We start from the raw sequence: 23,856 nt of genomic DNA, 5'->3' as shown, positions 1-23,856 counted from the left end.
ACTAGCTGAAAGTTGTGAAGCCTGTCAGGAACTTAAACCACGTACAACAAATACACTACTAAATCAACATGATGAAGGACAAGCCCCGTGGCAAAAGATTGGTTTGGATTTGTTTGAAATAAAGGACAAGCGCTACTTGGTCAGCATTGACTATTATAGTAACTTCATTGAGGTTGACCTCTTACAGAAAACTACTTCAACTGTGGTCATTGGCATCCTCAAGAAACAATTTGCGAGATTTGGCATCCCGAGGACCATAGTATCAGATGGTGGCCCCCAGTTCACCTCGAGTGAATTCAAGGCATTTACCTCAAAGTGGTGTATTTTTCACCAGACCTCCTCACCTCACCACCAGCGAGCAAATGGTAAAGCAGAATCTGCGGTGAAGGTGATTAAAAACTTAATGATAAAATGTGAGCGGAACAGACAGGACCAATTCGAGGCTTTGATGGAGCTGCGGAATGTTCCTCGACAGGACACTGGACTGAGCCCTAACCAACTTATGTTTGGACGTCAAACGCGCACTTTGCTTCAAGCATGGAACCAGGAGACAGGAATGAAAGTGAAAAACGGGAAAAGCGGAAGAAATCGGTCAAGAAGTATTATGACAAAACAGCTCGAGATTTGCCGAGATTAAAGCGTGAACAAAATGTGTATTTCGAACACAAACCGGAAGAGAGGTGGAAACTCGGAAAAGTACTAGACGCCATTGGCGAGTACACATACAGAGTGCAAGCACAAAATGGTGCTACGTACAGAAGAAATCGGGGTCATATCAGACCCACTCGTGTGGAAGCCGTCATCCGCGATCAGTCACCTGGACGTTTGGAAAACAAAGTATCACTACAGACACCAACCAATTCCGGTCAAGACGAGTTTCATTTAGAAAGTAAACAAGATGTTGAGAGTTCTGCCCACGAGCAGATTCCGTCAGTTCCCCAATGTCCTGTGCGCGACCCAGAACAAACTGTTCCAAAAGTACACGTGGAAACATAATTAACGCGGCAGCCCAGTATCGCTGGACGTGAACACCGCCCAGTACGCCAACGAAAAGAATCTGGCCATTTGAAAGACTTTGTTCGTTACTGATTTTCATATTTGCTGTTTATAAGTTTGTGTTAGTAGTTTCTAGGTAGCCAAGTGACAATCCAGGACTCTGTGAAAAGTGACATTCTATTTTGCTCTAGTGGCAATTTAAATTTATTTTAGGTTCATGAACACTGGTAAAAAATCATTCATACATTTCCATTATGGTGAAAATTGACAGTCGATAAAGATATAATACGAACTGCATTTAAGCTTGTTAAAAGCAATGAATTTTATTACTCAATATTCTAGTCTTAAAAATTTGAGTCATTTATTGGTATGCTACACTATGTCAGTTTAATAATTTGTGTATGTCCATTTCATTTTGACACTGACGGTCATGTTCTTCTAAATAAGGGGGATGTTGATGATTGCGTTCCGTTAGTTTATGCCATTCCTAACATTACATGTACCGACTGTGAAACCTCGTTATGGGATATAAACAGCTAAGATGGTAGTCCATGCTTGTTGTTGTTGTCTGTGATCATGAGAACCCGTACCTATCTGTAAGAACCTGAAACGTTATCAACAGCATACACATTCTTTCGCTGCTTAAATTTCAAATGTCCGTGCAATACAGGATATATTGAATGTGGCGTTTACCTGAACCAATGAATGCAGCTATTCTTCAAAAACAAGAATTGCTTATGTTAATGCATATACTTTATTGATTTCAGGTTGTCTTTGTTACGTAGCCTACATAGTGTTTTCCTTATCATCTTATTATCCTCTTGTGCCAATATTCGCTAATTGAGCGCTCATTCTCGTTATATATTAATGGTTTTCCATCAGCAGGGATCAACGTGTTAGGGAACGAAGCGTATTACTGGTTGCTTTCTTGCGTTTTTACTTGTGTGACTAGCGTCGCATGTTGTTTTAATCATGTCTTATGAAAACTTCAATTTGGGTTAGATTTAATCATGTCTATTAGAATTTTGTCTGGAATCTGCAGTAATTGTTCCGGAAAGGACCCCATTGTCCATGGCTTTGTCACAGTCTGTTTATTTTGCGATGATAATTAAGACAACTGACAGTGTATAAATGGATCTGGCTGACATGGCGAGTAATGCCTAGGTCTGTTATTAGACACCAGGCAGGTAGCAACGGTTGACACGGCGTGTTGTTAATACAAAAACACATTCAATTAATCCGTGGATTGTGCGTGCTGTAAATCCGTCTAGAGTTTCACATCAATAGTACAAATCTACGACTCACTTGACAGCATAAACCCTTTACAGCTTCATTGAAACTAAGAACCGCACACAATATCTGATTGTCCTATACCTTCTATGTTGCCGGCCGTCTCCATAAAAAAGGAATTTCTTGTGAAACACGTTCGTATTACAGATGTTTATGTTTGGTGATCGGTTCTACTCGACCATGTACGGATTCCTGGGGTATTAAGTATCGATTTTGTTTGAAATTGTCGTGATTCTATAAGATATAGATTGATCTGTTAATTGCATTGACTTTAAATCAATCCGTCGTGTCAGCTAAATGTCTCGACTATGTTGCTACCTCATCGAGCTGTTTCAACGTGTTGACCAAGAACAGCAATCAATGATACAAATAAAATGACAAACTAGTTTGAGCAGATCGTAAATATTCCTACATGTGCCCCTCTTCTGACCGTCTGTTATTTTTTTTAAAACATCATGCTGGATTGAATTCATGAGCTGATTAGGACAGGTTACAAAAAAAGTACCTCAATTTCACTCTCAGATATTTCGGGGCGATGCAAATTTTTCAAAACAAGAAATTCATTGACCTCATCGATATTTCATATCCTCAATAAAAGCCACTACGAAGACCTTTATATCACATAATGTACTGTGTTATTCAGTGAATATACCCATATAATTTTTTTTTGCGTATTAATCCATGTAATATGACCTACAAGCCCAGTGATTGATTGTAAGTTTCAATTGTTTCAATTGTGACGTCACGCATGGGACGTCACAGAATTACGCACTGAAGTCAAAATGGCGGCGTTTAACATTTCAAGGTTGCATGAAAAATGTCGTTTCACACGAATGAATGCCACAAATCTTGATTATATGATAAAAAGGACTTACACTCGTTTTCATTTCATTTGAAATTTATGAAACTCGTCAAGAATTTTTCATTTTAGCTCTCCAGAGGCTTGCTAAATTAAAAAAATCTTAGACTCGTTTCATAAATTTCATATGAAATGGAAACTCATGTAAGATCCTTTATATATCAGCAGCTTCCCTTGATCTCTACTTACAGCATGACAAAAGGAGACGGCTTATTGAGCGGGACGACTTCGATTTCCACAGGATATGCAGAGTTGCTGGTTGATGAAGACTATGATTCATTGTTGCCATCAACATGCTATTTAGAAATACGCTTATTATTTGTGTGATAGTAAGGTCAATGCTTTTGATTTTTCTCTTTAAGGACATGATATTTCTTCAATGTGAAACAGATTAACATGGGCGTGTCGCTGATGAAGTAGGAGACGCTTTCCCCTCTTGAACACCTGATTTAGTGTTTTTGTACTTTTTCAATGGTCTCGATGTAACCTTTTACCTTGGTTCATATTTTCCCCTAGGTTTATCGATTATTGGTTTGGTTTCGTTGACATTCGTTATTCTCTTGTATTTTAAGGGGAATATATACCTAATAGTATAAACACCTCTTCGTGTTCCTGTCTGTTATATCGTTCGCATTGTTTAATTGATATATATATATATATATATATATGTATTTAGAAATATGGTAAACAATTCATACACATGTAATTCAAAAACAGACGTCAAGTCAGTATTAAAAAATTGTGCCGGGTTAAAACATCCATTTAACATCTAACATTGATTCCGTGTATTGAAAGTCATTCGGCGGTTTCTGTAGCATTAAAGATGAAATGTAATGACAGTTCACTCGAGAAGCAGGGGACAATTGATGATGATGTGATTTCTAGGCGGCTGCTATCTACTTTGCACACACATTTGGCCCAGATGTCAAATACTGATACTCCATGTCAGTGGAATTCCGTGACAATTGGAATGGGGAATATATAATCCTCCCAACATTATATAATGATGCTTCATCCTTGATGTATCGGGCTCTCATAAAGTGAAGAGCAACCCGTAATTTCTCAACATTAGCCTCGATTTTCGCAGATTTTATAAAAAATGAATATCATTGAATTCGTTTAATGGCATACCACACTGTGAAACCTGTCATCCAATATCATCGTACTCCATGTCTATGTCAATCTGCGTCTGCCTCTGTCTACTGCTGCTCACCGATGAACAGTGGGAAGTTGTGCTGCAGATTATACGTGTTTGGGGAATATGAAGAATAATAGTTAAACGAAAAACAAAATTTCAGCAGATGCTGCAACTTCATGTATGCAGTTTTGTGAATTGTTATTAAGTCAATGGATGACTAATATTTAACCTTATCTATAACAAACATTGAAGTTAATGTTTCAATAACTCAAAATTCTAAACGTTAAGCAGGAAATAACAACTATCTTTAAGGATCGAAGTCACTGATTTCAACAAATAGGTGTCGTAATGCCTTTTTCGGGTAAAAAAAGACACGACAGAAGGTCATTTACCTGCTAAGAAGAGGTAACAACAGCAAATATATTTATGTTTTGCACAAACGAAGTTAGAAAATATATGTTTGTGATATCTCTTTTCGTAAGTTATTCCTACAGTGTTTCCCAGGGGTAACAAAATACCGGTGGCCACCTCGCTAAAAACTCATATGCAGCTGAAACATAATAACAATGGTCACATCACTTCCAATTCATATGACAAGGTTTAATCGTGACACTTTTTCGACAGTCTTGTTTGCTATTAAAAATATGAACATTTCACATTTGATTCTCTGTGTTAGGAAATGTTCAAAACAGAATTCTATGATTAGAAAGATCGGTCATGTTGATACATTGTACGCCAATGTTCCTACCAGAGATGTCTATGATCTATAATATTCTATGCCACGACAACAGTAAAATCTGTATAATGAGTCTGTTCTGATGGGAGATTTATCATTACCAGGTAATGACTACGGGTAACATTGCGGACACATGAATAAACCATGAACTGGAAATGGTATCTCATTCAAATGTTTAGCGTTGAACAAAGTTATAATAACATGCATGCGGTTAGACCTTATCAGTAAAGCGATTGAATGCTAGACTGATTGGATGAATTTAATGTTGTCCAAACGGAAGTTGACACGCTATTCAATATTAATGTGGTAATGCTGCCAATATATAATCTATTTTGAAGGTAAAGGGAAGAAAAGGTATATTTTGCATTGTCAAACCGGTATGAAGTTGAACAATGAACAGAAATAGTCACAACGATGTTTTAGTCACTGAACATCATACCTACACTACTAGTATACCATGTTACCAATTAATGACAGATATACCTATATACAGCATTTCAAAACGATTCTTAACAAGTATTTTGCATACTTTTTGACAAATGAACCCCTTCCCAAGCATCAGAATTAATATTTGTTTATTTAACAACCCTTTCTCAAACCTTTCCAATTTCTGAAATCTGCATGAACGAATTGTCTTCTTACTTACATACTGTAATGTTATAGATTATATTGCATATCAAAGAATACTGAATTCAATTGATTTGTACTTTAAAGCAATCATATTTAGGAAACGTGATGTAATAGTTCCCAGATATCAGCAAGTGAAGTAGTGTACGTAAAAGAATCAGGAAATCTTATCGAGACAGTACCATTGTGTGCTGTTGTTTGGTGTTTGTATATGCTGGTCAATCTCAACTGCAAACGCTATAGGTCTTTGCTCGCTTTTTACTGAATGTGCATATTAGTGTGTCAGATCGCCCCACAGAAGTGCTAATTCTAGTTGAAATCAATTTTCTATAAGTGTTAATTTCGAAAAGTACAATGACAACGCTTGGACAAATAAATGACCCATAAAGAACATTTATAAACAATATGAGAGGCCTCCCAGCACGAGCTAGACACATTGGCCGACGACTGTACTCTTAAAAAGATTGTTTTTCCGATTAAATATTGAGAGCAGCTACTGGGTCAATGTCAATACGGATCTGTGAAGCAGTCTATCCCGTGTACTTTACATACGATATTCTTCTCACTAAGTACAGATAAACACGAGTTTATTATCTGCAGCGGTATCAGCATCGCCGTTGTCATAGCCGTCGTCAGGGTTCAAATAAGAAAAATAATTGTATAGAGTGCCAATTAAAAAGAAAAATAACTTAATTAACATTTAGTAGTAAAGACAACAACACTAACAAAAGATGAAAAACGCCGTCATTGATTTTCATTACTCCTGGAAGCTGAATCTTCTGAAACCACATGGGGAATCCTCAGGAATAATCACGATTCAAGAAAGAATGTCGGCTACCTATCTAAGACATACTTATTCAACAGTTTCATGTTTAACTAATGCCTAAATTGCTTAATTTTATTGAAAACAAGTTCATATAATTAGAATGATTATGGTTTTCATAAGCGTGGTACTTTACCGAATTAACAAAAGGATCTCGATTTCTGTTTGGACAAAACAAAGTTCATATAATATTTAAACAAATCTGTATCAATCTTAATTTTATTGAAAACGCTATATATGTACATGCGGTTGCATGATTGTTCTTAATCAAATTGATCATAGCATTTTTATATTCATAATTACTATAAACCGCCAATAGTCGGAAACTTGAATTGCGATCAACCAGATGGATAGTTTCGTTTCAATCTATTATTGAATCACTGGATGAAAAATTGATTTCAATTTATCGTAAAAGTGGTCTGAATCATTCAGCCTCTACCTCAGCTGCTCAACATGCTCAACGATATTACTTAAAACCTGCCATTACACACTGCACAACCAATCTGTTTTGTTGAAACATTGAGTCACACTGCCATGCACAGCCTGTCCCAGATATAAAGCAGCATTGTGGAATTCCTAACGGGAAATCACAAGCTATAGGAATTCTCAAAACATGAGATGTGTCAAACAGTCGAGGTCTGAAAGTTAATTAATTGCACTTTTACCATATCGATCTGTCTCCTTCGAGGAAAATTATAATTGAGCTCCAATCATCCGCAAAGTAACGACACGAAAAGCAATTATGAAATTTTTCGTAACAATAATAACCGAAATAATGAATTTTACATTATTGAAAATAACATTAAGGCTAAACGCATCTCATCAGCTCACATTGGATTACTTTGCGGATTGAGATTATCAATATCAAAATGGATATCCGTCCTCGTTTTGATATTCATGTAAACCAAATCGATAATCTAATGCTACGTTTATGAGTTTCGGCTGTAATAACGTATCGTCAGTGGTCTAGTGATAGACACTGCAATATGTACCTCGTCAATCTTCAATAAGTGAGTCTTATATTCCGTCAAACAGCCAGAGGTAGGACATCCTCTATTGATATTGGTGTAGACAGTTTTGTATCACATTATTTTCTCCATTAGCAATCGAGTGATTCTTCAGCCGACTGGCTTGAAGCAGTACACAGGCAATTTGTCTCTAATACTTGCCTATGTTGTCGTATTCACGTTGAAACAATATGACAAAAGGTTCCCTTACCAACCCAACCTGGGCCCGTATTCATGAAACCGCTCTCATGCTCAAGCATGGATTTTGTGCTCAAGACTTATTTCTTGTTCTGGTCATGATTGATCAACAAATCTTATTTTGCCAATGATAAAAAAAAAATAAAAAAATGGAAGAGATTTAAAGCTAAATACTGTTTTCCATGTTGACATTTGACTTTTTGATCGTTTGACATGGTCTTAGTGAGTTACAAGAAAGTTGGCTGAGCACAAAATCCATGCTTGAGCATGATAATGGTTTAATAAATACGGGCCCAGACCTAGTCTTTGGGCTTGGTTGTGGTTTCTTTGCCACATGGATCTGAATTTGTTTTACTTGAGGTCTGAATGGAGAAAGGTAAAGAACTTACTTTCCAAAACAACCGTTTATATTGAGTCCTATTTCGTTTATCAGACTGCCGGCATTTCAGGACAAAATATGAGGATTTAAATATATAAAGCATCAGTTACGTTATTGTAATACAGAAAATGTTACTGAAAATGATAATGCTAATTATCTGTTGTTGTTTGCATGTTTAATTTTGAACCACTCAAAAAGACTGTCTATGGCAATATAAAATGTACAAATGTAAATGTACCTACCTATTAACCCTATTTACATAGACACATACAGTGTAAGATCATGTGCAATTTAACTTCATACTTGTACATTAACTATTCATACATAACGTTAAAACACCATAGAGACGACAGAAATAGTACAAGATTCATATAACACATAATTGTACACACTTACCATTGGTACCACAGGTAAATATTACATACATACTACATAAGTACATCCCACACACCCATACACACAAACACACTTGCAAGCCTGTCAGCAGGAACGTTACAAACACTCTATATATTACGATTATTTTATTGAATCAACGCATTTCACATAATCATACATTGATGTTAATTATCTGCTGTGCAGTTTCACACTGTGACCAAAAAAGGGTTTTCATATTTTTACACATTAAAAGTCGTGAAAGCATTGCTTTTATATATATTTTAATAGAGCACATGCGAGGTATACTTATATTATAATTAAAAAGGTATCGTTAACGATGTAATATAATAGTTATACTAGGAACTGTATGACCTGGACAACAGCAATATGAACCACCTCAAACATAGTTGTCATCATCAAACGAATCTAAAAACATATTTTATTCTTCTTTAAGTCTAATGAAGTTAGTCATAAAGTAATGTTATTGCAATAATAATGCCCTGCTCGTATCGCTTGCAGTATGAGTTTAAATAATGAATTACGCTTGTAATTATTTCACAGTCAAAAAGGGAATAAAAAAAGACTAAAACAACAATAACTCTCATCAGACCTTTCGAAAGAGTTTGTCATTAAAAACCATCTCGGGAACGGAAAGAAAAAGTGCAAAAGTATGAACTTAGGTTTGAGCTGATTAAACCGATGTATCGTCTTACAATAGCGTTGAAGCCTTGAAACATGTCAGATGCTACTGGAAGTCTACTATTAGGAAGTGTAATCTTGATAAACAGCAAACAGATAAAATAGGCGGCCTATGCTGAACTTATCAAAAGGTAGAGAAGAAAAAACAATGATTGTACTGTAAATGTGATGTACATGGTAATAGAATATTATATGTACCTTATGTTTGATTTCACTTCGCTGTTACAAGAAATATAATTGTTTTATAGTTTTTATTCACAATGTCGTTGACTCTACTACTGGTGTGGTGATCTTGGTTTAACTTTATAAAGCTCAATGCAGCGCGACATTATAACCAATATTTCATTATTTCAAATAACATCATCACAAAGTAAGTTAATAAGTATTTCTGAAATAGTATAAAAATAGCATAGCACAACGCACACAGACAAACTGATATAACGTTTCGATGTCGACAACATACGCGGTTGTTGTGGTACGTTCGTTTCCAATTCGTTCAAGGCCAGCGTTTGTGTTTTGTGGGACTCTCACTCTAATTACCTAAGCTTCTGACATGTTTTCATTGCCTACCGTATCGCTCCCGGTATCTATTTGCATACCTCCTGTATAGACACGCGAGGCATTAAAACCTTGGCATAGTGTTTCTCCCTGTGTTCGATATAAATCATGGGATACTCGAGAGGATTGGTTTCGGGATGACGTGAACAGTGGTGGCGTAATGACAAGATATCAAGATATAACACATACATACACGTTCGTGTAAAACAACAGGACATGATCTTGATTGTCATTTTTTTGTGTTTTTCATTCCTTCTGGAAGTCTGTAACATGCAATATATTTTCAGAGTGTAAACATAGCATCATGTGGACAAGCCTCTCATTTTCTTTGTTTGAATTTGAACTATACTGTTGAGAACTGCATTTTCTTTGGTTGGTGTTCACAACTGAACAGCCATGGTGGAAGGTCGGGCTCCATATTTAGAGTTATCATAGGGTGCAGTCTTTCCTGGCGCTCCATGCCTAGTCAAAGGAAGGTTTCTTGTTAAAGAAGCATTAGTGTTGTCAGAAGATTAATATATATGCATCATATTTCCTATGAAGCTACTTAGTCAGAGGGTTTTAATCGTCGTGGGGAATAGTAACCGTCGTTATCACGACTTGATGTCTATTGATATGTTTGTGTGTTTTGTATTACATCTTTGTTGACCGGCGGGTTTTCGTAGAATTGATGAATGCAACGTATTGCCTAGGAACAGCTTACATTTGTTTACTCTTCCGTGTTTCGGGTTTATAGCTTTCCTTTATATTCGAAGTCTCCTCATTCAAGTTCCTTCAGTCGCCTTTATGCATCCTTGCATTTTTTGTCTTTTATATTTTGCTTTGATATATGGAATAATGTTCAGCGCAGTCATTCGATTATGCAATATTCTGAAACAGACGATCAACAGCATAAAGGACCGAAAAACACAAGCACAGTTTATATTAGATTCATACAGTGTATAACAGCATTGGCTATTTATATATTGCAAGCGTTATGTTCATAATTATAAGGAATGTCAGAGCTTTGATGGTCTTATCGGTCTATCTATTTTATGCATAACGTCTGAGCTTGGCCGGATGTTACAGTCTGCCTAGAGAATGGAGAACAAAAAAGTAATATGGTTTTTATCTACGACTGTCCAGTCAGTTTATTTTCAGGAACAGTTTACAAGCTTCCGAAATAACTGATATTTATAATAACAAATCGCCAGTATAAACTTTTATTAACAATATGCAATGGCCTCCATCTATGGCCGCCCGGTCGTCCAACGTCGAATTTCCTTGAAAGTCTCACTTCTTTGATGGCTATTTGTTATTTGTTACAGTGTAAACAATTATTACTATACCATAGCCACGCGTAATGTTTGATACATTAACATGTTACTGTAAGATAATACCTTGAAATAAAGATATGACGGGTGTTGTTTCATGCATCAAAATGGACTTTTGTTATGCGTTAACCGGAAGTTGGCGATGAAATTGTTTTCGAAATTCGGGTCTAATTATAGTGCTTAGTGATCCAGGAAAAGATATAGACGTTGTGAAGGTTTCCAATACTTTGTCCGGGTGTCTTGACAGTAAGAATACAACTTAAACTGTGAATCACTTATTTTCGAGTATTTTTTGGTGTTGGTAATCTTTCTCCACGAATTCACAGGTCCACGAAGTAAAGCATTTCTCTGTATGAGTTGGAACTCGTAGTCAACGAATGGTCAGAAACATGTTGCTATAAGCCTTCGTTACAGAATGAGGTCGTAGCTCGGTCACTACCGGACATATGCAAATCAGATGACAAGATGTCCATAGCTTTGTTATCAGGTTATATCATAATATATGGTAATAGTTGATACGGCTGCAGCTTTTGTAATATTTGAGCAAAGTTACATGTGGTGTTCTGTCATTACATCATGATGATTGAGTAAATAGACCTGACAGTTATAATGGCCCACTGGTAAATTAGTCAATATCAACTCAATGTTCGATCAATATTACCAGGAAATAGTGTTTAATATGTAAACGTTATCAGCATTGCCAAATCAGTTAGACTTGCAGATGCAATGTTTTATTAACATAACTATCATTAACAGCGAAGCATGTCGATATAGATACCGGACATACATTACAATGCACATATCTAGTGCGTGTAGCATAACCACGCACACACGAGAGCGTATATGCTACACATATATGACTTTGCACGAATGATAAATACACGACGCGTCTATACAAATAAGGGTAATCAGTAATGGTGGCAAGCATTGTGTCAAAGGACGAGCCTCATTCCATGAATCTCGTGTTTGCGTCCAAGTCACGTCGATTTCAACAGATGAATCTGACATTCTGTCTTCATAACGTCGTAATGGTTATTTCGGTGTGTCCCTTTTCAATAACGATATCCCCTCTATGTGCCCTTTTATCACGCGCCACCGGTCGATACCCATCGTAGTAGATACGGCGATACCTTGCTCCCTGTATAACCAATGAGCGTCTGTTTACCAGTATCCTCGTCCATTAATGTTTAATATTGGGTACACGTCCACAATGGTTATTCAGAAGATATTGACTTCCTGCAAACAGTTTTCATTAAATACGAATCCGTCATTGTTAAAATGCTTGACATCGATTCAATGACTGGTTTAAGCGAATGTAAACATAGGAGAACAGGAAAAGTTCCAAAATATGATCTTACTCGTGTGTAAAGTATTCAGATGACCATGATCAGGGTGTGGAGAGATCCATGTGTACGCCTGGTGATTCCCGCTAGGCAGTCTGATCAATAGTCCTGGATTTGTATAACAGAGTAGTGCCTCTCGAACAGCGCTCAACATAGCTCAAAGGAAATATAGAATGTGACGAAAAGGAGAGAACCTATTCACCTTTGTAAGGTGCAGATAAGGCCCACTGGTACTGGCACTGGCATTCTGGTTCTTGTTATTAATAGTGAGGTGACAATGGAAGGCCAAATAATGGACGGGTTCGCCGCTGTCAAATCTAAATTCCGACATTTAATGAACGCTGCCAATCCTGGGCATCACCAACTTGTAATAATTGGTGTGGACGAAAGTGATATGGCCGAGTTTGCCTTCGAATGTGAGTATTGAGTGGTAACGTTTTAACCGTAATAAATAACTACCAGCAAAGCAGGTAAAAGTAATTGGCTTTAGCTTGTACATTTGGCTAAGGCCTGGACGTATCGTACCATTGTAACAATTTATAGCCAGAGTTAACGGGTATGTTATGTAGCAACTAATGCATGATAATGTCAGAAACAGAAAGCTACCGGGTTGTGTACTATTGTTTTACACGTGTGGACTACCGGTACGGGTACGTGTAGGTCTAATGAGCAAACATGAAGTTTACCGTAAACACGGATGGTCACACTACCAGATATGACAACGACGATCTATTCAATACTGTGTCGAGCCAAATACACGATGTATGTTCTATCAGATCATCGATTGCGAATCAGTTGGTATACTTGTCATATGTCTTAATGAATCACACAATATGCATGTTGTTACAAAATGTCGTTCTCTAAATGAGTGGATGCAGGAAGTGTGTTTTCATTAGGTGTGAAGTGGGTAGCTCGGCTGTATCTGAGATCCATGTTCAAGAGCTCTGACTGGCATGTGTACCACCGCTTTAATTGTCCTCACACGAACACTTTTAACCAGGCCAATCATCGTAGTCTTCCAATTAGCGTAATTAGCTATAATGCACCTTCCATTAAGATCAGAACTCGTGTCATCATCGAGTATGGTTAAAAGTCTCAGCTGCGACCTAGATGAAACTGGCTTGGAAATAATTTCAATCAAACGCAGTTACCTGGTCAGGTATGAAACATTTATTTCCCCTTATGAGTTACGTTTGTTACGCAACCGTCTTACCATTTTGATAAATAACTTCCAATTCCTCTTGTCGTTTGTCAAAATTATCCTCTCTAATAAAGTAATATATAGCCTTTATTATGGAAAGTATCTCTACTGTGTGAATCGATTGTTGTCTCTTCTTCTCTTTATAAGAGAATAGTCCTCTTAACATTATTGCAATCTTCCTTTCTTTGATGTTTACTTTTCCTTGTTATCTGATTGCTTACTTATCAGATACTGTGATTGTGGTGTTTCTGCTATCTCCGTTTGTGACAAAATACTATAACCCTACAACATTAAGCATTGGAAAAATAATTACCGTTTGGCCTTTCAAACCATGTAATCAACCTGCCTAAATATATCACAATGTTCACCGTCGTATTAGATATCGTTTGTTGTGTCTTTTATCTTTTTGTTTTGAATCTAATCTCTCTACTTGATAATTCAGTTTGAAGTTTTGCCTTTTGAGTACTACATTGTTGTTTAATGTGTTTGCTATCTATTATATAATTTTGTATCTCCCCTAGTGCTATGTCTGCTATAATCGCTTCCAATGCGACTATTTTCAACAAATTTCCTTTGGGACTATTACTTAATATCCCCGTCATCTGACAGTTATCTTCCCGTTTTGCATCTTTGAGGTTTCCCTTTGTTATATAAAAAGTAGTTCATTAACTTTGAAAATAAATAACATTGTAATATAAAACAAAAAATCACAGGAGGCAATGCGGAAAAAATAGTTGTAAAACTGTGATTTCAGTACTGAACCTTTCAACCTTATCTCATTAATTATTCAACTCTCCTTACTTCCCGTTGAGCGTCACTCAACCTCTTGGTTCCTACCAACGCCACGCCGTGAAGGTACGAAAGCAGTCACTTAATAGCTTATTACAACTACTATATATGCGTATTGATTTGGGGAGTCATTGCATTATTCATTGCCTGTGACTCCACACAAGTATTTATGGTCCATCATCCTTTTTATACTTGCTGGTCCAGATATAGTCTGGTGGTGCTAGGTTCTCCGCTGGTTAGCAGGTTCTCAGTCGCCTCAGAACGTATCGTAGACTCGATCAGATACATCTGGAATATTTTTCCACTTTCAGAGCTAATCTGCTGACGGAATTTATCGATCTTTCCTGTTTCAAGAGATTTCATCGAAAAAAATCGACTTTTAATGGCTTTTTTTTAACAAATGCAGGTTAAGTGGTGTACAAGCAAAACAAAGTATGTCAATAAGTGCGGTATATTGACCGACAAAAAGGATATGTTATAACAGGCTATAGTTTGAACTGGAAGTATGTCAAGATAGGTAAAATTATTGAAGTTGTAGAAACAGGGTAGACTGGAAAAAGTACCCTTTTCGGCAATTGCTATCATGATGCACCATTAGGAAAAGTATACAGACCAGAAGAAAAACCTCGATTTTACAGGGAGCCAAACACTAGTCGCCAAGTATGATCATCCAGTGAAATATCGCAGGTATATTCGTTCTCGAATGTAAAGTTACACAATATTAGACTGTGTAGTTGTAGAAGATGATAGATATTACACGATTAAGTCTGAAACCAGTCACGAAATTTGCCACACAATGAGATATTTATTGCAACAGTTCATGATATATTTAGGAGACCACTTCAAGTCTGATGCCATGCTCACAAGGTACCTCATTAGTGTTTTGTAATGTTAATCGGTAGTCTGGTACCCAGATAATCTAGTGTCCCTGCTATGTTTGATAGACCCACAACAGGAGGCGACGGGTCAGTGGTCTTCTTCTTCAAGGATTCATTCATCTTATTTTCAGTTTTTCAGTTTTGTCTCCAGCGATATAATATTGCCAGCTTGTTTATGAAATCGTGATTTCTTTGATAATAAAGTAACATCTTAATGAAGAGTATAGCAGTGTACATTGCGTTCCTAATCAATCAGAATCAGGAAAGGTTGGTACCCGCCTGTGATAATAACTTGATAATTCCACAGTGAAAAAGACTCATTGAATGCAGTTGTTAGAATTTAATATCCGACTGTGAAAAGTTGTTAAAAGTGGAGAACGTGCTATGCGAGGACAATTATTTTTATAGATATTAGAGAGTCGTTTCAGATTATAATTTGAATCTAGCAGGTTTCCAATATTACACTAAAGCTGTACTTCCGGTACTGAATTCAATCACGCATTGTTCCATAAGTGAAGTACATATTTATTGCCAGCTTACCAGCATTGAAGTAAAGGATTATATCACTGGTATATAAGATATATGTTTTATACAGTAAACGATCTTCGTTTGATATATTTTTTATTTTTTTTAGTTATTGATCAGTCACCGCGCTAGCGCAAAATGAAGTCTATTACTGCCTTTCTGGGTCAAATGGAGTCTGCATAAAAATGTAAATATTTGACAGTCATTCTTGTCACAACAGCAAAATGCTAATATTTTAGATCGACGACACCGACACAAAACAGGTGCCCGATGTTGCAACATTTGACTTTCAAATTAAAGGTCCGTTAAGGTGGCAAAAAACAGCGACTGAAAAATGTAATAGTTGATAGTCCAATACACTGCAGATTGTTGCAATATTTTTAACTTGTATTCAACGGGCAAATGTCCGTTAATTGTATCTGTATTTGAACGTATATTAAAGGATCCATACTTTGGTGCGCGCGCGTGCTTCAGATATATTAGCTCACGATTTTTCAAAGGGAATGTCTTTGCAGCACAAAAGAACGAATACAACCAAAAATAAGAAACGCAAAGTGTTTCCATTGGATACGGATGGGGCCATAAAGAAGAAATAAGAATGTTATGGAGGTGTGTTGGTAACACGTTCAATGAAGGTGATACCCAGTGGATTGATAAACTGTTTCCCAAGCGTTTGTTTACACTCTCAAAACATCTCGGTATGTTTGTGGAATGTTTTCGGTAGAAACATGTGAAGCCGTATCGATTGCTCAGTAAGTTAGAGTTCTCCCCGGGGTACAGAATTGATATATTACGGGGCGACCCCTTTACATCAATCCTGGTCGACATCAAAAAATGAACGGTTATTTCCCCCTCATTTGCTCATGTCAAGATGTATCCTTGAATACATGAGTGCCACGTTGGGACCCGTACACAGGCCATATAGGAAAATTAATGTCATCAAATCACGAGTTCGTCAATCGGGCAACCAAGACTGTTCCGGGGTCGAGGAGTCGGGTTTATTTAATTAGACCGTTCCCCTGTACAATCGTATGGCTGTTTCACTGGCATCCTGGACACTTATTAACCTACTGACGTCTACGGTGTTTGACAATAATGATTATTTTTTCTTCCAAGTCATTTGGAAAAGTTTGGTTATAATGAGATGAAAGTAGGGTAATTATGACCGTAATTGTCTTCCCAGACACATCATTTCTTCTTATCCACTACTGGAACGGGTAGTAGAAAATCGTTATCAAATCACCGAAACTGTTTTATCCAACTTTAGACACTGTTACAGGGATGTTCCTGTAGTCTTGCGATATTTAGTGTATAACTTGTACTAGTTTAGGAAGGGACTTTAACTTGTTGTGTTATCCCGGAAGTTCACATCCAAATAAATAAGGGTTTTAATAAATAGACATTTCATTATTATATGAATATAACTATTTTGTAAAACCTCAGGGTAAAGATCACACATTTTCCACTTTGTCAGTTTATTATATAAAGGTTTATAGTTCTTTTTTTCCGTCTCGCTACCAATTATTGCTTTTGTGTAATACTTAGCCATTTATAGTGTTTCATTGTCTTTGCTTAATTTTAATTTTTCTTAATTTCTGTTGCATAACAGCCTTGACTTCTGATTTTTGCCAATGTGTTCTCATGATACATTTTCCCTCTGTTCTATTTTACCTTCCAGCCGTTGCATATAACCGTATGTTATGACTTAAAACACATGTTTTATAGTGGCTTGGATTGTTGGAAATCCAGATGACCTTTTATCAATTGAAAAACACCTGTCAGGTACATTGATAAACTCAATCACATCCTCCATATTTCAGAAGTTACGCTCACTTTTGTTCTCAGCGTCTCCGAGATATGTCGTAGCAAAATTATTTGCACGCGGCTAGCTATTTGATTGGTCTCAGGTGAAATACCCTGACCAATCGCTGGGTTGATATCTTTCCTTTGAAGATTACAGAGGAACGGCATCCGACTTAACAGTCAGATAATGTTAGCGATACGCGACCGAGAGATCCTTTTGATGTATATCATAGAATCAAACTTGTCTACTCGTCTCATCCACATCTCATCTGAGCCTTCAATATTGCTACGACATATTCCAGTGATACAGAGAAAGTGAGCGTAACCCCTGGATTATAGGGGACGACTCAATTACAGGTAAACTCGTGACAGGTGTCACTTGGTTTTCAGGAAAAACCTATCCTTCCTGACAGCATGGACTCGCTTCTGTTATTGTCGGATTCATAGTGTACTTGTCAGTTTCTGTTTCCTTTTCGGGTCGTATTCATGTGTCGATGCTTCGTTGTTTGTTGACGCCTAGATGAAAATATCTTTTTCACTCTTTATAAATGAGGTATAGTAATGGGTTTTTTTCTGTTGTTACAGGGTATAGCGCCAACTTCCACAAGCCGGGGAACAAGGTGCTGCTCCTCCACTGTCCAGAAAACTACATCAACGCCACGACCATGAGTGAGTGGTTTCCATAGCAACTCGTTATCATCACGTGTGCTTTATCTGAGCAGTAAAAGTATTCTGCCAACAAAAGTCTCATAATCTTAAACTTGTTAACAAACCCGTAATTATGACCAAAAATCGATTAAACTTAGGGAAAATATGAACCAATGAAAAATGTGCATGGGCACCACTGAAAAACAACAAATGAGAATAAGATCAGCAGTCATGCAAATATATACATAGGTCAAATTCTAGTGGTGTCATGTCTTTATAGCTGGAACTGTGATAGTGATAACAAAACCACAAGCATTACTGACGAGCATAATAAAAACATCAACCTTAATATCACGCAAGCAAATAGCATATTTCCCTATGAGATCATGATAAGGACAATAATACTTGCCCATTTGTCTTCATCAATGTGCATCTTTGGAGTTCTTGTGTTGTCAGTTTATCTGTCAGCAGTTGACAAAAATTGGAATAGAGAAATATGATGTAACCTGTAGATGAATGCAAATACAGTCACATGGAAACTTACAAGAATACGGTATAGGTCGCACAATATTTATGTTGCAAATATATTTACGTTTAAGATAGTAATTAGGAATTCAGAAGGACTTTTAGAATCCAATTATGAGAAACTGATTGTAGGGTAAAAGTCAGCATAGTATCAAATAGTGTCGGTACTATTGCATGGATATTGAACGGAAGTCCATTTGTGCTAATTTCATTCTTGGCGGCACCATTTGACTACACTTATTTGTTATGGCCTTTTCCGAGAAAGAATTACATTGTAGCAATGAAAGTGCTTTCTCACATACTTCACAGGGTGATCCCGTTGTTGCTAGGGAAAAAACTCTATCTTACACGAGGTAGGGAAAGACAGCTGACACGCGCTATGACATTATAATAATGGATTGTCGACGTGACGTTATTTTATTGTTACCGTGATGTCATACAACCCTAAAGCTTTGGGTTTGCCGGAAGAATAAGATCGATGTTTATTTCGACTGTAATATTTTTATTTGTATGTATCTGAGAAAATTAATCAAACATGGGTCTGTTCTATAGACAGGGATATATCAACCCTCGTGTAGGAGTTAGGCTGCCCAGCCAAACTCTTACACTGGGGTTGAGATATCCCTGTCCACGGAACAGACCCATGTAAGATTATATTAGTCTATGGCAGAATGGTGCCGCCAGAGCCGTTAGTATGGGCGTCACGTCTACTTACCTTAGCATGCGTTAAAAATGTGGACTATCTAATGGTCTTCATTGTCTCCAATAGTACATTGCAACTAACATACAACCAACTTACAATGGACCTGACTGTGGTAGTATATCCCGACCTTATCCCACGCCGAAAGTTTCTTTACCTCCTAACAGGATCCATTATGCTTTGTTGTAATTCAGATACATGTATGACGTGATCAGCAAATGTCGACATCAAATCAGTACAGTTGTATATAACTGCCTTTTGACGCATGATTACGCATCATATTCATGATTACAGGTCCCGGTCGAGTGGTTGAACTACAGAGGGAGGTGGAAGGCAAGTCCTGCGACCTCAAGCATAAGTTTATCGAGAAGGCCAACAGATTAGGGGTAAGCGTATTGGCAACAACCTAATGTGAAAAAAACAAGGATTGAATGAAAAAACAAAAACATGTACACACAGTCATTTAGGCATGTTGTCCTCTTCCATTAAATCGTCAATAAAACAATAACTACCATGAATCAATTATACATCATACCACAGCACGTCATCGCACGCGCCGCAAACACAAGACTTTCTTGCAGGAGGTCATTGACAAAGAGTTATATTGGGTCGTGACAGGAAATGGCGTATCACCGTCAGTGATATTTAATTGAGGAAGATCTGTTTTTACGTACGTATCAGACATCGTTAAATTGATACGGCCGCTAGGCGTAACGTCTTGTTCACAGTAGGTAGGGTCTAGGAAGACAAACTGCGTACCGAAGGCCGGAACCGTCTCCATCTCCGGCACTTATACCGACATTTTATGTGTTAAACTCACGGATATCTAATGGCAAGCTACTGTGCTACTCAAAGTCATAACGAAAATAACAACTTGATTAGACCATGTCTAGTGAATGTCTATTTATAAAGAAAATTGGAGACTTTTTTATGTCTTGAATGTCTTCTTTTAGCTAAGGTCCCAAACTAGGAGTCGGTAAACTAGGGGAAAATTCAATATTTCTTAACAAAAACTGAGGAACTGGTAGCCGGTTTCCGCAATGAAAGAAATTAAACAGACTCCTGAAAAGGAAAGGCATTATGAGATATACAACAGCGGAGATGATATATTCTCTGGATAGGTCAGCGTTCGTGTACATGTATATTACCAAGAAACGTTATGATGTCTCATCAAATTTTAATAGTTAACTACTGACGAACTAAAATGTCGTAGTTGGATATCATGTCATAAACATTATTAAAAAAACGTCTTCAATGTAAATTGAAGAACCCCGGTAGAAAACCTTGCAAATAATATTCTACGTTCTGTTTAATCACTTGACCAATAATTTAAATGTATAATTAGGCAAGTATCGTCATATCTACCTTCATTTAAAATTCGTGTGTATATACTCTATAGCGCTTTAAATTCGCGGAGTCAATGTTTCGTGGTTTCGTATTCAGTACACATTCGCGTGGGTTAAATTTCGCTGTCACCCGAATCCCATGCATCGTGCAAAGAACTTTGGGTGTCATCATTGTAAGGGTTAAACCTCAAAATACCAAATACCGTTTGAAAACACTGATCCAGAGCGTCGTCATCCGCCAGTGACTTCACTCGAAAGAATATCAAATCTGTATGTATATTTGTAGGAGTAAACTGTTATAAATTAAACACCTACTGTGTACATATAAATATGTTGTGGCCACTTATATGTAAGTGTTGTTTTTACATGCACTGCTCAGTTGTCCGGTGATAATATGATTTGAGTTCATTTAAGCTTACATAAGAGCGTTGGGTTATAAGTATTTTCAACATGTTGTGATAAGGTCCGTTAAAGCGGTAACAATTTCGATAACATCGATGGTGTTTAGAATTCGCAGATATTAGTCAAAGCGCGAATATAGCGAAATTAACAACCCCCCCGCGAAATATCACCGCTATACAGTACTGCTTTTTAGCAATACTACATCAGATCAGGCTAGAAGTACTGTTTCGTTAGTAAACGTTTGAGTGATGAAAATACATTAAATACTAATTTCTTACCAAATTAGCTGAAGCTATGACGATTAATAAACATTTAGATGTATAATTTCTATCGATAGTAAGATTTAATATTAATATAAATGTTTGACGATTGAAAACAAAACAAAGATATACCAAAATGTTGAAACGTTCTCTCAGTTTAGAATGATAAGTCCGCAAGTAGTTACGAAAGGAAATTAGACTAATATGGATATTAGCAATCTTTTATTAGACCTTTAACTTTCACAAAATTCACATTTTGTTTGTGTCGCTATTTGAAGCAGAATTACAATATGTTGATGTTTCACTGTTATCTGTTATTATGATTAGTAGATTACGTTATTGTTACGAAAGTGCTTTAGTTCAGCAATAATATATATAGCATCTGTGGGTTATTTATGTTATCGAATTGCTGTATCGTGCCATTCCATAGAAGACATAAAAGGAAAGCGTGGTTCAGTTTCATGAAATATGAAATTATCTACGTGTTTGGTTACCGTTGAGAATGCTTTCGTTGTTGAATATGTTGGAATTTTGTTGTTGAATTTCATCTGTCGGTTTCTGTTGAAGAAGGAGTCGCAGTTTGACGTTGAAAATATGGACGGATAACATGTATTTTTTTGTGTTGCAGATAGAAGCGGAGTTTAAGGTGGAGTCGGCCGAGAAACCCGGCCACGCCATTGTGGAAGCGGCGACCAAGCATGAAGCTGCCTTCATCGTAACAGGGACCAGGGGGATGGGTAAGATCCGGAGGACCATCCTAGGCAGCGTCAGCGACTTTGTTGTACATCACGCGCCCTGCCCAGTCCTCGTCTGTCGTCACAAAGACAAGTAGAAGTCATCATAGACATCCGGGAACCCCCTGTCAGGACTTGGAACAGAGTCAGATGTTGACGCCATAAAGTTGTGACACCTTCTGTTCTATACAAACATTGATCATATACTAATTCGAACCGGACGTCGTTTGTAAAACCATGATGGCCGCTCCATCGTCATTACTAGACATTTGCTTTATTCAGTGTGTCAATTTAATGGTAATTTGCTAGAGAAAGAATGCATTTGGTATATTGAGATACAACACTATTCTCGTGCAGCATTATGCTAACTTATGTATCGGTTATAGAGATTGTAAGAACACAGATTACCATCAGGAAATGCAATATGGCGTCATATAACCGTATAAGGATATCATTATCAAGTGTGTGCGTATGCATGTAACGAGTGCGTATGTTTCAAAATCTTTATGGTATACTGTATGCAACAGATGTGTGAGGGAGGAATCCGTGTGGTGTAATGTCAAATTGTCGTTGTGACGTATGTATTTTATCGACCAATCAGAACCGTTATTGTGATATGTGGGTCAACGAAAAACACACGTGAATGCTTAATGGTATATTTGTTGTTAATCTTGTTTCCACTTTCCAACCAGTGTTGTATCGATTCATTAGCCATCATGGAAGTGACAAGAAATAATTGCCTTTTAAATCGCGCGTGAATGTATGGACCAAGCAAAAAAAGTATGCTTATTAGAGATGGTAAGATGTTAATGGTAGGCCGATGTTTCACTTATCAGGTGTCCATGTTTTCTAGGTGGTATTTGATATGTTGAAGCAAGTTTGAACAAAAAGCTCTGCTCGTTCAGTAAGTGTATTTCTGTTCCAACTAATACGTTTATCTAGTGTACATCGGTCTTCGTTTCGTTTTTTTCTGTCGAGTGATAGGATTCATGTATGTATATCGATCTGTAAATTATGATTACACGTTTACTAGTGTTCAAAAGTAGGATATATATAGAATGGTTTCCCGCTGTCGAACAGTCTTATCCTTTCAGCATATACTATGATACGTTTAGAACAATAGTTCCAGAGGCTGATAGTGAGATATTCCCAGTGTACAACAGTTTCCCCTTGCACCGAACAATTGTAATACTTTATCTGATATAAGATGGTTTACTGAGTGATGATTATATACTTCCGGTGTACAATGATTTGTTCTTCTGCAGCCCAATCAAAAAAAGAAAGAATACTTGTGGTATTTGAGTAACGACAGGTCATATCCGGTAGCTAGTGGTTCCGACTGCAAGTGGTCAATAATGAAACATATTTAACCACATAACTGTTATGTGCTGAGTTAACAATGGTCTTGGGTTCAACAGGTTATCGCTAAGTGTCCAGTGGTTGGTAATTTCTAGTTTGTAATACATTGGTTTCCTTCTTGTGTACATTTGGAGGGAGGATGCGTTGTCAGTGAACAGCAGCTTAGGACTTCCGGCAATAAGAAAGCATTTGCGATGTAAATTGATTTCATATTTCCGCTGTGCAATGGTGTGGTTCTCCCAATGTTCAAAGATAAGTCATTTCCAGCTTTTGAAGTTGTTTAGCACGTATGTTCATGTCTTCTGTGTACCATGTGCTATCGAATAAACTCCTTGTGTACATGGA

General features: G+C 37.1%; 1 protein-coding gene across 3 annotated transcripts in view; it reads left to right on the top strand.

The window, feature by feature from the left end:
- Window positions 1–23,856, top strand: part of LOC110448827 (universal stress protein in QAH/OAS sulfhydrylase 3'region-like) — a 71,944-nt gene extending 48,088 nt beyond the window's left edge. For 2 of the 3 annotated variants that reach the window (XM_021495278.1, XM_021495279.1), the window contains exons 2-4: window positions 18,123–18,206; window positions 19,705–19,796; window positions 22,047–23,856. In XM_021495278.1, coding sequence (XP_021350953.1) covers window positions 18,123–18,206; window positions 19,705–19,796; window positions 22,047–22,250 — 380 coding nt within the window. In that variant the 3' untranslated portion in view covers window positions 22,251–23,856. Of the gene's footprint in view, window positions 1–12,263; window positions 12,758–18,122; window positions 18,207–19,704; window positions 19,797–22,046 lie in introns of those variants that run through there. The other variant, XM_021495277.1, reaches the window with a different exon arrangement.

The sequence above is a fragment of the Mizuhopecten yessoensis genome, unplaced genomic scaffold (assembly GCF_002113885.1).
Source record: "Mizuhopecten yessoensis strain PY_sf001 unplaced genomic scaffold, ASM211388v2 scaffold4359, whole genome shotgun sequence".
In the NCBI taxonomy this organism is placed as follows: Eukaryota; Metazoa; Mollusca; class Bivalvia; order Pectinida; family Pectinidae; genus Mizuhopecten; species Mizuhopecten yessoensis.
This window is presented reverse-complemented; position numbering and strand designations above follow the sequence as displayed.